The sequence below is a fragment of the Eubalaena glacialis genome, chromosome 5, assembly GCF_028564815.1.
Source record: "Eubalaena glacialis isolate mEubGla1 chromosome 5, mEubGla1.1.hap2.+ XY, whole genome shotgun sequence".
Taxonomy (NCBI): domain Eukaryota; kingdom Metazoa; phylum Chordata; class Mammalia; order Artiodactyla; family Balaenidae; genus Eubalaena; species Eubalaena glacialis.
The window spans coordinates 22,760,904-22,775,890 of record NC_083720.1 but is presented as its reverse complement, the minus strand read 5'-3'; the positions used below and the strand labels follow the sequence as shown (position 1 = coordinate 22,775,890).

The window sequence follows — 14,987 nt, the reverse complement described above, 5'->3', positions numbered from 1 at the left end:
CCCCTCCTACCCATCTCCCTGTGGTTCCTTTTTATCTTTAGTTGTATATCTTTTCTGGTAGGTTCTGTTTTTTTGCATCAGTGGTTGTTCTGCAAATAGTGATTTTGTTGTGCATGTGAGAGGTGGTGAGTTCAGGATCTTTCTACTCCGCCATCTTGGCTGATCTGATTCATTAGACTATCTTCAAGTGAATTAAGGAATGTGGTCTGGGCTTCTGTTTCACAGTGTATGGTGCCTAGAACTGAACACTCACCTCAGAGTGGAGTGGGATCATCGCCATACTTATGTGACAGGCAGTCCTTGTAAAAAAGTAGCTTGGGATCATATATGCTCTCATCCCACTGCACGTTCATATTGACAAACCTACATTTTTTTTTTTTTATAAATTTATTTTTATTTTTGGCTGCATTGGGTCTTCGTTTCTGCGCGTGGGTTTTTCTCTAGTTGTGGCGAGTGGGGGCTACTCTTCATTGTGTGTGTGGGCTTCTCATTGCGGTGGCTTCTCTTGTTGCAGAGCACGGGCTCTAGGCATACAGGCTTCAGTAGTTGTGGCTCGCGGGCTCAGTAGTTGTGGCTCGTGGGCTCAGTACTTGTGGCACGTGGGCTGTAGAGTGCAGGCTCAGTAGTTGTGGTGCACGGGCGTAGTTGCTCCGTGGCATGTGGGATCTTCCCAGACCAAGGCTCGAACCCGTGTCCCCTGCATTGGCAGACGGGTTCTTAACCACTGGGCCACCAGGGAAGCCCCACATATTGGAGAACTTTTAAATTGCCTTTCTCAAGTACACTGTCTCTGACATTGCTTATATTTATTTATTTACCTAATTCTCCTCAACTCCCCCCCAAGATATTTAGCTTTTAGTGATCCATCCCAAACAACGTTTTCCAAGTCGCTTTAACTACTACCCTTATTTCTTTTTAAAATCTCAAAATACCTAAATAATGAATTCTGTCTGCTGAGTAAGAGCATATGAAGTGATTTATTGAACTGGTTAAGATCCATTATATACAGGTAGAAACCATCAAAATTGTACAGGGAACCATTAAGAATATTGATAAAGACAGTTTTACAGACAAAACGACAACTGGAAAATAGTTTTAACATACACAACATATAATTATGAAAAAATGTAGAACACAAATTGTTCTACCAAATAGATTCCAAGGTTATTTAAAAGTCTGCTATGCAAACTTTAAGTTGAAAAATGTGTTCAATGGGGTTAACATGGTTTAAAAAAAATTAAGTATAATGTAAAAATTAAGTTGTTTTTTCCTCACTGCAAATGGGAGAGGAACCAAAACTTTTTACTCCAAATCTATACATTTTGAAAAATAATTTATATGTCTAGCACAAAGAAAGAAAATTGAGAATGTTTACAGTTCTGTAAACTATGCCTTTCATGAAATGCAAACTGCATCAGTTTTAACAGTTAAAAATTGTGCAATCAGAAATAGACTGTTCCCTTTAAGGTACAATTGTACCTTCATTGGCTTTATACCTGAGCACCAAAGCTGTAGTTCTAAATGCCGTCTTGGAAAGCTATTCTGAAAATGAGCAAGAAATCAAAACTAGCCTGGTATTATCTGGAGAATTAGGCACCAAGTAGGAGATTACCTCCTTAGAAATGCAGTATTAACAATAGAGAAGGTTCAATTAATTAAGCAGCTGACAGATCTCCTTGTGAACACAGCAAAGGAAATCCACATAGGATGATCCTCCATAAAGTCCTTTGTCTTCTACCAGGAACTGTCGGAAAACCATTTCTGGCTGTTCTCGCTGCTTTACTATCGTGAGCTAGGAAAAAAAAAAAAAGGTAGCTGGTTATAAACATTTTCTGAATGTGGCTAAATTTTGTATCCTTCAATTTCACCAAAATTACATAATGTCCACTGTCTGTGAGGCCTTGGAGGATGATAGGAAAGTGCCTATTATCCAGAGTGGAGAGAGGCAATGACCCCAAAACCACAAAAACCAAGACATACAATTAATTATAAGTGGCAACAATGAAACATAAGCCAAGTGCTACGGGGAAGGATTCACAATGTAGTGACTGTACTGAACCTTAAAGGACAGGGTGGGATTTCCTTAAGGAGGTGGGGGCTGAGCTAGCATTCCATGCGGGGACCACATACAAAAGACACAGTCCTGCCTGGCACGTAAACTAGCCCACACTTCTGAAAGGCAATGGGAGGTAATGCCTTTGGGTTTTTGTAGGGAATGTGATCCAGTGAAGGTGTTTAAGAACAACTGGTTATGGTGCCTAGAATGCACCGGGGGGATGAGGGAAACCAGACAGGAAGCAGTTGGAAGCATCTAGGTGGGAGATGATCAGGATCTGAGTTAGGCAGTGTAGGTGCAAAGGAAGTGGACGAAAAAGAAAATGTAAAGTTCTTAAACCACTAAAATTAATAAATTCTTCAAATATTCAAAACAATTTTTACACTGATTACATGTGGAAATGATAATACTTCGGATATACTAGCTTAATAAAATCCATTATCAAAATGGATTTTTTACATTTGAATTGTGGCTACTACCAAGTATAGAACTGCATGTGCAGCTTGCATTATTGAACAGTGCTGCTCTAGAGGAAGAGACACATGGAGAAGAAACCCAGAAGAGGGTAGTCCGTCATGAATACTCTGAGCCCTTCTACTTACTGACCGCCTCCTTACTCACTCCTGTTTCAGGAATTCAGAGCAGATGATCAGAACGGTCAGAATTTGATATCTGTTGAGCCATGAGCATGGTTAATGGAGCCACACATGCAAATCATTGTCTCCACCTGCCTCCTGTATAATTCAGAAGAGCCAGGGCATCATCTTACTTCCTTTCACGTGCGGAATCACCCAAAGGGCCTGCAGCTACTAGCTTCACGCCAGCTGCAGCGAGGAAGGTTTGTTACATATTGGCTGGGAAGGCCCAGCCCTCCCTACTGCTGCTTTATATAGGTTTTTTTTTTTTTTTCATCAAGTAGAATAATGTTGTCAACGTGGCTTGCTTTTTTTCCTTTATGTTATTTTGGCCGGGGCCTTAGGCTGATAAACTCTGAACCAACCCTGAACTAATAATAATATTATAACAACTGCTGCTACCATTACAAGCCAGCTAATTCCATGTGGATATGGACACGTGTGATGTCTTGGCTTGTCAGTGCCAAGCCCTGGGAGCTGACACTGGAACAGCTGTGTGGGCAGTCATATTCCATTATGACATGGGGAAAGAAACTAACCCCTTCATGGAAACATCTCCAAAGGACTTTAAGATGTGCATCCTGGTGAGCCTGAAACCAAGGCGATTTTCTCTTTACTTGTGTTTTCTCCACCTTTCCCCAGGTGCCACTAGGACCTCTGCCATTGTCCATTATCGGCAACAGCAACGTGGGTCCAGCCTCAGTGACACAACTCAGGCTGAGACTGGGCAGAATAAAAACATTGTGAAGGGAAGGATTTGAGACCTTGATTTCCTTAGAATTTAATTTCTCTATGGAAATTAATGGAAGTTCATATTGCTCATCTGTGGGGTGTTTTCTAATGCTGCCATTCATTTAGGTTATTTATTTTTTTGGTGTTCATGTGGTACTCACTGTAAAACCTTCTCCGATGAATGCATCTGGCCGTGATGTGAAGTGGGAAATAGAATGAATTTCAGCCTTGGGGGAAACTCAACTATAAGGTAAAGTAATTAATATCCTGCTCTACCATTTGAGTCTCTACAAAGTTGGACCACCCAGCACTTGTTGGTGGAAGGTCTCAGGGAATTGCATTTATAGAAGTGGGGGATATGCTGTCTTGACACGCTAGTGGTCTTCTCCTCAAGGGGTACACCACACAAATCAGAGGAGAAAACACTGGGATGGATTGGGAATCCATATATTATTACCCTCCTTAACATTTCTATAGGGAGGGACATAGCTCTGTAGGGTGGGGGAAGAACAGCAAAATGGTCACTGTTAGTCTCCTTCCCAGCTTCCTGTGTGTCCTCTCCACAGAATGACTGGCTAATTCAAGAGGTCTAAATCTGATATTCTCTGGGCCATGTTACCAGTGGCCTTACAGAATTATTGTACTTCATAAGCCATTTTCGTCTCTCATTGCCTATTTCACAGGGAACAGATAAAAGGTAGCAGTGATTAGGATGGCCCAGAAGGAGTATGTTGAATGAAAGGAGAAGAGAGCCACGGATATAACTTAAGAGAACAGCAGCTGTTTTTAAGGGGCAGATGACTGAAGAGAAGCCAGAGGAAAAAGGTCAGTGAGAAAGGAGAAGAATCAGGAGAGTATGATGTTTTGAAAGCTAACAGAAGAGAAAAATTGAGGAAAGAAGTAGTATTTGATCTTGTAAATTCTGTAAAGGGATTGAGAATAAAATGTCTTCAGCAATTTGGCAGTTCATAGAAAACTGGAGAGATGGGAATAAGGAACTATAAGCAGTTTACATAGATGACTTTTCAGGAAGCATGGCAGTAAAATGCCTGCTGTGTTGCTAGTGTTCAGTACAAATTTGTGGGATAAAATGAAAGGAAAAGGAAGCAGAATCTTGGAGAAGCAGCAGCTTCAAAGAAGGTAGATTTGAACAGCTTGTAAACTGGAAAGGAGCCGATGGGGAGGGAGTAATCCAGAAAACACAAGAGGAAGAAGAGATAATTTGGAGCCTGGAGGACCACGAGCAGGGCAGGGGTAGAATTTATCAGTAAGGCATTTGATGTAGGTAATCTGGGAACACACTGTGATAGGAATCTTTTTTTTTTGTTCCCCCACAAATGTAAGACTGTACAGACAGTGAGGGCTAAGAGGGCTGATTCTCCGGAAAACTCATTAGCATAATCTAGAAGGTAGCAGTGCCTTCTGGGTTTGATTTTGCTATCTTTGACCCTTCCATTTCAGCTTTCTCAATCTTAGTCAATCTTGACTCTTTCAAAGAGATTTAAAGACTCCTTAAATGTGTTTTCATTTCCTTTGTGTGGTCCATTTTCAAATGTTGGAGAAAAGCATGCAAAACCAAGTGCATTGGACTAAACAGCCAGGGTCAGGCCTGTGTCTGTCGTGACCTAGCTTTGCAACCCTGACCAAGTAAGTGAACTCCTTTGAGCCTCACTTTCATATCTGCTAAATGGCGATGGGGGGAGCTGAAAGGCTAGGGGTGGACCAGGTATCTCCTAGATTCCCTTAGCTCTCACATCTCTGGATTTTAGATTTTCAAATTCTTTATACAGATGATACCCTGAAAATGTCAAGGATTTTACAAACAACAGATAAGTTTGCCACTGGTACATAAAAAAATCTGATTAAGTATTCAAGCATTTATATTTTATTACACAATTGCTTATATTTTATTTACATATCATATTTGGAGCTTACCCCAGCTATTTTAATAACCAAAGCTGACATGACCTTGATAAGGGGTTACTGGAGCAGGTGGGAGAAAGCAGAGGAGAGGAAAGGGTTTTTTCCCCCTGGAAGGAGGGGCTACTGAGCACAAGGACGATCCCCATGTTTAGTTTGGCCTCTTCTCTGCACATGGGGTCAGTTGTGGAGATGCAGTTGCTGCTGCTGGGACAAAGGTGGATCATCCTTGCTGTGCATTCTGAGTACCAGCAGTCTTCAATTTGTCTTTCATAAGACCCTAAGATTTCATTACATGTCTCCAGGGTGTTCAGAGAGTGAAGAACATGTTTATTTTGAACCTTTTCTGCCATCTCTAGGTCCTGTCCTAAAACTGAACCCAAGTAGTGATGTAAAAACAGTTCTAGAAAGGTGTTATGTTCACCCAGATGTCCTAGAGATTAATAAGCTCTTTATTAGTTCAAATTTCCTAAGTTCTACCTAAAGTTGATGTTTGCATGCGTGAGTATCAATGGTAAAGAATGTTGATGTAAACTGATATCACATTTATGTTTCAGGGGAAAAATAGCCCCATAATACCCTGGCTCCTGTAGAGGCCTGCCTTCAGGTGAGTGTTCTATACCTCTGCAGGAAGTAGTACAGTAATAGACCACTATCATCTGTACATTCCAAATTCCAGGAGATTCTAATATTGAGCTTGAGAAGGAAGACAGAGGTGAGTACGTGGGACTTAGCGACAAGGCATAATTTTCCTGAGATACAGACATTTTAAACTCTTTTCCTCAAACTCAAAAAGGAGTCCTTAGAAGGATTAGAATAGCAAAATTTTTCAGAGATAATAAATCAAAAATTGTAAAATCCAAATATAACAAATGTTCTAAGTAATTTTAAGCACTGACGGAAAAATCATTTCAAAGCCTGTTAATAATATCAATTGTTTCTAAGTTAATACTTAGTAAGATGACCCGTGGTTAACCCATGGTGATAGCTGTTTATTTTTATGTTTATGATTGACAAGTAGGTAGATATACTTAGAGGTTAATGTGAGTTTTCTATCAAAAAATCATGTTATAAAAATATAGGACATGCATTTTAAAAGTTTGTAAGGAAATTTTTAAAAAAAGACTTGAAAAAAGAAAAAAATAAAATCTCATTCTTACCTTCATTGAATATGGCCGCTTTTGTTGGATAATACCCATTATCATTCTGAGTGTTTGTGAGTATGGGTTTCCCAGCTCAGGCAATAATGTCTAAATTTAAGAAAATCAAAGTTTAAGTTTCAGTACAATTTCTGACATTTAGATAGAAGCAGAATGAGATTACTAGAATGTTAAAGTTAAAAAACATCCTTCTAAACCATATACTGAACTATTGGCTTAGTTCATTTACCTAAAAACCAAAAATATGAAAAAATGTACTAAAAATTATTCATACTTAACAGCATGCATTTCCACCAATGAACTCTCTTTTGAAAATAAAAATCCTTCCCTGGAACTTGACACATGTATATCACTGAAATAACACAAAGGGTGTTATGTTTTTTACAAAGGATGTCTTTGGCCCATTCACCATGATTTTCATCCCTTTGCAAGATGGATATTTCAAGGCTATGTTGTGTGAGAAAAGGACACACTTTATTCCTTCAGCGGATCAGTTGCAGGACCCTGAGGCATTACCCCATTTGGAAAATGCTATCCAAATACCACTGTTCCAACATTAAAATAAACCACCAAATGCTGATTTCTCAAAGGGAATGTGGCCTCTTAGATTTCCCTGAAATCTGGTTCATGGTGAACAAAAGATAACTACCCAGCTGCATGTGGCCCCTGAGGGATGTGAAAGATCTGGACTTAGATTTCCTCCATTAAGACAGTAAAATGCTAATGCTTACTTCTAAGCAAGAAGACACCAAGAGCTAATACATCATCTTTGAGTTAGCCATTGAAAAAGTGAATTAGAACATTTTACCACAAAGTCGCAAGTTTCAGGAAAAGATCATGGCCAATATTTTTCACAGGAGTTGTTAAAAAAAAAAGCAGGAAATTCATTACTTATATTCACATTCCACTCCCTCTGTGTATTCTTTGACATTAAGACTATTAAGATCTTTTTATTTAAAAAAAAAAACATAAAATAAGTATACTTCATATATATGTCTCAAAGTGCCAACTGCCTCTAAAAAGAAAGCAACATTTAAGAATTTGTATATTACTACAAAACAAAGAAAAAATATACTTACCATATCTGTGTTGATATGTGCAAAAGATGGCACATTAAATATTCCTTGGATGAGTTCTGGTGGGCTACTTACTCCCAACCATAAGAACATGTTCAGACCATTAGCCAATAGGAATATTCCTTCTTCTGAAAGACGGGTCTCAGAGCAACGAATAGCAGCAGGTAATGTTGTACTCTTGACATCTAATGTGTGCTATGCAGGCAAAGGCAAGAGAGTTAGAAACTCCCTCTTTCCTCCCTTCTTTCCTCTTTTCTTTTCTTTTCCCCTCCCTCCCTTCCTCCTTTCTTCCCTTCCTTCCAGTACATATTTAATGAGTTCCTACTATCTACTAGTCATTAGACAATAATCCCTGCCTTGTACAGCTAACCATTTTCTGGAGGGAAGAAGAGACAACAAATAATCTAAGTTAAATATATAGAAATTTAGATGGTGTTAAAAGAGTTATGAAGAAAAGAAGCAGGAAAGTGGGATAGGGCATGTCCGTGGTGGCAGTGGTGGTAGTGTTACAGTTTTAAATAGGGAAGCCCAGGAAGGCTTGTTGAAAAGATAACTTTTGAGTAAAGACCTGAGGGCATGAGTGGAGGGCCATGGGGATATCTGGGGAAGAGCATTCCAGATGGAGGGAACAACTGGTGCAGAGGTCCTGAGGCAAGAGCTTATCTGGGATGTTCAAGGATCAGCAAGGAGGCCAGTGTGGCTGGAGTGGAGTGAGAAAGGGGAGAGTAATAAGATGAGTCAGACAGAAAGGAGGGCAGGGCAGCACAGGCAGCTCTGGGCCAGGGCAGTAAGAACTTTGGCTTTTACTGAAATGAGAAATCCTGGAGTGTTCTGAGTAGCGGAGGGACGTGAACTGACAATTATTTTAACAGGATCACTCTAACTTCTGTGCCAAAAACAGACTGGAGGGGCAAGCAAGGAGACTTGTTAGGAGGGATTGTGGTGGTCCACAGGAGAGGTGATTATGCTTGAGTCTGGGTGGTGACACATGGGGGTGAAAAGTGGTCAGCCTCTGGATAATCTTGGAAAGGAGAGCTGACATGTTTGCTGATGGATGAGATGGGGTGGATGAGGAAGAAAGCAGCCATGGGTGACTGCAGGACGTTGGACCTGAAGAACTGGAAGGAGGGAGGGGTGATAAATGGAGATGGGGAAGACTGCAGGAGAAGCAGGCGTGGGAGGTCCAATCAGGACTCAGTTTAAGATGCCCGTTAACACGCTCACGGAGAGATGCTCGGGAGGCTACAGGCACAGACACATCCACAGTTCAGGGCAGCGGTACTGCTGGAGATAGGAACTAGGGAATCATCAGTATAGAAATGTTGCTGAGAGCATAGGTAAGACCCCCAAGGGATTAAGTGTAGATAGACAGGAGAAGCTTCCCTGGACTGAGCTCCGGGGTACTTGAACAGGGAAAACAGGGTAAACTAGTAAAGGAAGCAGGAGAGAAACTGGGACAAACCAAGTAAAGAGGGTGTTTCCAGAGGGAGAAGACTGTGTCAGATGCTGTGGACAGGTCAGAAAAGAGGAGGACTGCCCACTGGATTCAGCAAGGCGATTTTGGTGGAGTGGTGATGCTCATGTCCCTGAGAGTTCCAGTTTCTCTGGCACACACTTGATAATCCAATTTTATATGAAAATCAATTGTTAACAGTTTACATCTAACATTCATATTGAGTGAAAGGATCAACAGCTTTTTACTTCCAACCTAATTTAACTCTCTAATTGCACTGAGAGCCTGGGTATGAGTTTGGATACAGGAGTTAGAAATAAGCCATCAGCCTTCCCCCCTCTTATCCCTCAATTATAACTTGTTAGGTCTCAGGGGAAGGAGTCTAGTCAGAGAGTACAGGGGCATTCACGACATCAAGGATTACCTTTAAATAAGTAGAATACATTGCCAAGTAAATTCTCTGAGGACGGACAGTTCCTTCCGTGTACAGTGTAGGTAGCCTCAAATATATGCTGATTTGTAAACCCCGATAGCATTTGCTCAAGCCTAATCATAGCCATTCTGATTAAATGTGGTGACTCTTAGACATTCATATACTGTCTAAAAACAGATAACATGTGTGCACATGAAATCCCATATACACACTTATCAGTTGCCTTTCATGCCGTAAGGCTGGATTTCTTCAACAACTTGTCGACTCACTTTTCAATCTGCCTATTCAATTGAAGATTACCAATTTGGGAATGAGGAAGGAAAAGCAGTCATCTGAAGGATTCCGTGAAGAGCTCCTCAGATCCGCCCACCACCCACACGGCCACCCGGAGCGCAGGTAGAAGCGCATGCGCAGGTCGCCCAGAGCCGCGGCTCTCAGGCCCACACTACGCCTTGTGAAGCCATGCGTGACTCGTAAGTTTCTTGTTACGAACGAAATGTTTCAGACATAACACATGGGAAAAGGCAAAATATGATTCCCTTCCAGACTCCTCTAGGAAATGCGCCAGCGCAGTGTGCTTACTATTGGCCGAAGCTGTGGGTAGAAGAAAAGCTGAGAGTCGGCCACACCCATGGTCATGACCAGCTGCCTCTGGTAGGCCCGCTCATCCGTTGAGATCTCTGGTTTGCTGAGCAGCACACAGTTTTTTAACAAACAGTTCATGTACACTGGCAATACTTTCATGGAATCTGGTAAAATAAGCTGGAAGAGAGAGACATTGGTTTCAGATGCTTGGTCTTTACCGAAAATCAAGACCTGCAGCACTTTACCTGTAAAATAGAAAGGTCTGCTGTTGAGATCGTGGAGAGGATTAAATGGTAACCCACGTAAAGCACCTAGAGCACAGAAACTGGCACAGAGTAGGTACTGAGAGCGGCAGGTGGTTTTATTTTCTCTAGTACCCTAGCAGCTTGGTCTAGTGCTTATCAGCACAACTCACGGCCGGGGATGCCATCGCAGCGCTGCCTCTCACCCGGTGTGTGACACTGAGCAAATTCCTTACCCTCTTTCCCTCGGTTCTCTCTTCTAAAAAAGGAATAATAGCCCCTCTACTTCATGATCATGGGGTTGTTACAAGGATTAAATTATTTCTAATTTGTGAAGCACTTACAATAGTGCCGAACAGATAGTATCATATACATGTTTATTAAATAAAATGAAATAAATAAGTTATTTCCTAATCTGTATTACCAGCTTCTACCTCTTGAGGTCAAGAACAGCATTTCCAACTGCCCACGAGATATCTCTTCCTCTATGCTCTTCGTCCATCTGTTAGTCATAGACTCATCAGACATTGAATGAGTGCCACCACGTCACAGGTTCTATCAAAGTATCAAGGATCTACAGAGGAATGAGGCATAGTCCACATGCAAGATGTCTAATGTCCACTGGGAATGATATACATATAACAGATAAACCATAATAAGGAAATTGCAATACCGTATGTAGAAAATAAAACAGAAAGTGCTTCATGAATTTATTAGCTGTGTCACTACTGAATGCTAACGAAAACTCAAACTCCTACAATTCCACAAACATGTTCTTCCTGTTATGTTTCCTATTTTAGATACTAGAACTACCAGATGAACCCTAATTTCATTCTTTCTTTACCTTCAATTAGTACATGAATTCCTTCTATTCTACCCTTATAATCCACCTGTACCTTCCTCTCCATCCTCTCTTTGGCTCATGTGACCTCATTCTGACTTCATTCTAACTGCCTCAAAGTACATACCATAAAGTGACGCTCCAAATAATAACACAATGAAACAGTTCTAGAAACACAACTTGATGGGTAAAAAAACTACAAATGATTTGTAATTTGTAAAATTACAAGTAATTTGCCTGTGTTTTTAACCTTCTCCCCAACTCAATTTTATAAATATGGCTAAGAATCAAGATCGACTGATCTGAATGTCACTTCCTTCCATTTAACAGTAGGTCAATGGACAACGAAATATCCAAAAAAAAAGTATATATGGGAGATAATGATAATCTGTAAATAGAAATATCTGGTCTATAAATTCATGATTTCTTTTTAGCTTTCTATCTTAATGATGAAAAAGAATATATACTTATCAGAATTCACACCAAAAAGGAAATTTCCCTCAGGGCTCTGTAAGGATTTATTCCTCAACTTAAATCCCTTTATCACAGGTATCTTCTCATGATCTATTAAGTAAGGAATGTGTAAACAGAACTTACTTCACTGGTTCAGGAAAACATATTTCAGAACAATCCTACTTTGTAGTTAGTTTTCCCTCTCAACTTTTATCTCCTTTCGAAGAACCAAAGACAGTTAAATAAATACATGTTTCCTCATATGAGGAAAAGCTCTTTTCTTCTTGTAATTTTCTCTCTAGCATAAAATTCTTTTCTTAAGTTGAGGAATAATCAGTGTTCAACATCATATTAGTTTCAGGTATATATCGTGATAATTCATGTTTGTATATACTGTGAAATGGTGACCACAATAAATCTAGTTAATATCATCACCGTACAAAGTTACAGAATCTTCTTTTCTTGTAATGAGAACTGTTAACACCTACTCTCTTAGCAACTATCAAATATGCAGTTCAGTGTTATTAACTACAGTCCCCATGCTGTACATTACTTCCCCAGGACTTATTTATTTTATAACTGGAAGTCTGTACCTTTTGAGCCCCTTCACCCATTTTGCCCACCCTCCACCCCCCAGGCCTCTGGCAATCACCAGTCTGTTCGCAGTATCTATGAGCTTGGTTTCTGTTTGTTTGTTTTTAGATTCTACATACAAATGAGATCATATGGTATTTGTCTTTCTTTGTCTGACTTCTTTCACTTATTTAGCGTATTTTTATTTGACAACATATGGTACTGGAATATGTTTTCAGCCAAGGGAAATTAGGAAAAAAAAAAAGAAAAAGAAAATGATTATCCAAAGGTATAGGACACAGATCATGGTCATATTCCAGAGCTGTGTGGCTCCAATACTATTTCTGGGCTAATTACCAGTTAGGCATCTTAGATGTTAAGATTAAGAATGTTCTTAGATTCCCATAGAGAAGCATATATGTACAGTTTTTTAATATCGTCTTACAATTCACTGGTTGCTGCTCATTAATCAGGTCATATTAAGACAGTTTAGAAATTTGTTGTCCTGAAAACCACAAAGAGGTGAGCTTGGCCCATGATGACACTATCAGGACTAAAAAATCTGACTAGAGGAGACTGGATTATAGAGGGCAGGGGGAAGAGAACAGAGGAGGTAAGAAGGAAATTTTATGGTAAAGAAGAAAAATGGAGTTAGAGTGAAAGAAAACAGAGAGACAGTCTTAGGCAATGTTTTTGAGGTGGGGAAGAAAATGTGGCAACAGATCGGCAATTAAAACCTTTCCCCACCTCCTTGATCCTCTCCATAAATAATGAAATTATTCTCAGGGAGAAAAAGTGTGAGTGAGGAGGGAGTGGAAATTCATGAATCCACACTTTAACTGAATTTGGAGAATTCTCTGCTTTGGGTTTTGAAGTAACAGATGTGGTAATGAAAAAAAACTATTACTTTGCAGTTAAGGTCATGTGACTTGCCTTTTAAAGTCAGTGTACTCCCATATGATGTAATATATTTAAGTTCAGAACAGTGAGTTGTTAGATTTAATAAAAAAGAATCTACATTGGTTATGTAAACTTAAAAATTTGTTTTAATGTTGTTTTTAATTATATGTCTTAACCCAGCATCTATCCTGTGACCCCCCAAAGTGGGTGTCTCCTTAAATTTTAGACCTTAAGCACCCCTTTTGCATCAACCTAGTCCTGGCCCTGGCAATTCAGTAAAAGCATATCTCCTGAGGTCCAGTATCATATAATCCAAGTATATAGGTCCTTAACAGTCTTGCTTGGATCAAGGAAACTGGGCTCTATAGTAAAACAGTGGAATTCCTTTACGAATTTCTCCATGGAAATTATTTCTTGCAAGTGAACTGTGGAAAGCCACCAAATTTGAAGTTACATTCTCTGAGGAGAACCTCAAGTCCAGCCATTCTGTTTTTAAATAATGTATATTTTAATATATTATCATTATTAACAGTTTTATAATCTCTACATTTTCCCCACTCCATGATGGGTAATCCTAGGTTAAAGGTACACTTGAAATGTGCTAATGGAGAAAGAAAAATCTCCAAAAGAACAGGAATAATCTTTATCAATTTTTTCAGAAAAAAAATTGGCATCATAATGCTGTTACTCCAGAAACAATTCAACGGCAAACAGATGATCTAGTAGTAGAGTCAAAGCTTTTAACTTTAAACCAGCAGCAACCGACCAGTTTCATTTCTTCCCTTAATAGGCAACAGATCTTTGACTTCAGGTCTCTGAATCCAGTTGTTTTAACATTAGCAAATAAACTTCCTGAGAGGACACTAACTGTACCTGTTCTTCTTCAACAATCCTTCCGAAGTATGAGACACTCCAGAGACAGAGTATGGAAACACTCCATGTTTCCAGAGCTCCAAAACAAGTAGTAAAACTGGGGAGTAAAGTGGTCTCGGTTGGACTATATCCAGGTGCACCTGGGGGGCTTTGTATAAAGTAAACACATGTGCTCTGAAACAGGACTGATACTGGAATTTACTGGAGTGGCAAATCCTCTGAATAATAAAGAGAACTGACTTATACAGATTTAAGAGTTGCTTTTGTGATTATCAACAGGAGATGAAAGAATGGATGGCTACTTTAATCTCTCTGGACAGCACAGAAAGGAATTTTTGTGACAAGTCCAAGCTAATAACTATGTTTGTTTTAATTTCCTTCTTTACCCAGATTATGAATTTGGCCCCCAGATGTATCTGCACTATCGCTGCTGCTGAAGGGTTGCTTTGGGTGGGGTTTCAGATGTCACTGTCGACAAGGAATTAACCAGAAAGTTTTCCCAACTGTTGCTTACTGTCTTCTCTTTAATCCAAATTCTATGCTCAGATATTCAATACATAACTATGAAAAATGGCATCTAGCTTTGATGGGGAAGAATATGAGAAAGAAAACAGATGCAAAAATAAATGTGGACATGAGGTTCTACCTTTTTTTTTTGCTTTTTTTGTGTTTTGTTTTTACAAGAGAGAGTCAGGTTTATTTAAAGGATCTTCTAAAATTTCAAATTACTAGATGAGAGAGACAATTTTTTCAAAACTCTTCATACCTATTATTAACTTTTAAATATAAAGAACTCCAAAATTTATAAATTATATTTGTTTATAAAATATAAAAGAATCATTACTGCCATTAGTTCATGTCAACTTTGATTGTTAATGTCCAAAAAGTATTTAAGCACCCACATTTCATAACTCTATATCCATCTTCATCCATGCAAAAGATAACCCCATTTATATTGACATTTCTTACATATAACATTCTTTTGTTTATACATAATGTAGTGACCCTCAATCCAATATACACACACATTTTTGGGTTCATGCATCTTGTAAAGC

At 39.4% G+C, this 14,987-nt stretch overlaps 2 protein-coding genes and 1 long non-coding RNA gene across 11 annotated transcripts in view; 2 read left to right on the top strand and 1 right to left on the bottom strand.

The window, feature by feature from the left end:
* Positions 1–3,652, top strand: part of METTL14 (methyltransferase 14, N6-adenosine-methyltransferase subunit) — a 55,568-nt gene extending 51,916 nt beyond the window's left edge. The window contains exons 13-14 of one of the 2 annotated variants that reach the window (XR_009701082.1): positions 2,689–2,894; positions 3,628–3,652. The gene's annotated coding sequence lies outside the window, so the exon portion shown is untranslated. Of the gene's footprint in view, positions 1–2,688; positions 3,535–3,627 lie in introns of those variants that run through there. The other variant, XR_009701081.1, reaches the window with a different exon arrangement.
* The window catches only part of SEC24D (SEC24 homolog D, COPII coat complex component), a 111,119-nt gene continuing 96,549 nt past the window's right edge, over positions 418–14,987 (bottom strand). For 4 of the 5 annotated variants that reach the window (XM_061192031.1, XM_061192035.1, XM_061192034.1 and 1 more), the window contains exons 20-23: positions 10,048–10,227; positions 7,583–7,774; positions 6,504–6,593; positions 1,036–1,792 (exon numbers count right to left, since the gene is read on the bottom strand). In XM_061192031.1, coding sequence (XP_061048014.1) covers positions 1,652–1,792; positions 6,504–6,593; positions 7,583–7,774; positions 10,048–10,227 — 603 coding nt within the window. In that variant the 3' untranslated portion in view covers positions 1,036–1,651. Of the gene's footprint in view, positions 698–1,035; positions 1,793–6,503; positions 6,594–7,582; positions 7,775–10,047; positions 10,228–14,987 lie in introns of those variants that run through there. The other variant, XM_061192032.1, reaches the window with a different exon arrangement.
* Positions 4,970–14,987, top strand: part of LOC133092592 (uncharacterized) — a 45,234-nt gene continuing 35,216 nt past the window's right edge. Inside the window, exons 1-4 of one of the 4 annotated variants that reach the window (XR_009701084.1) lie at positions 4,970–5,070; positions 5,901–5,950; positions 9,761–9,938; positions 14,323–14,362. This is a non-coding gene — a long non-coding RNA (uncharacterized LOC133092592). Of the gene's footprint in view, positions 5,071–5,900; positions 5,951–9,760; positions 9,939–10,719; positions 10,915–13,849; positions 13,923–14,322; positions 14,363–14,987 lie in introns of those variants that run through there. The other 3 variants (XR_009701085.1, XR_009701083.1, XR_009701086.1) reach the window with 3 other exon arrangements.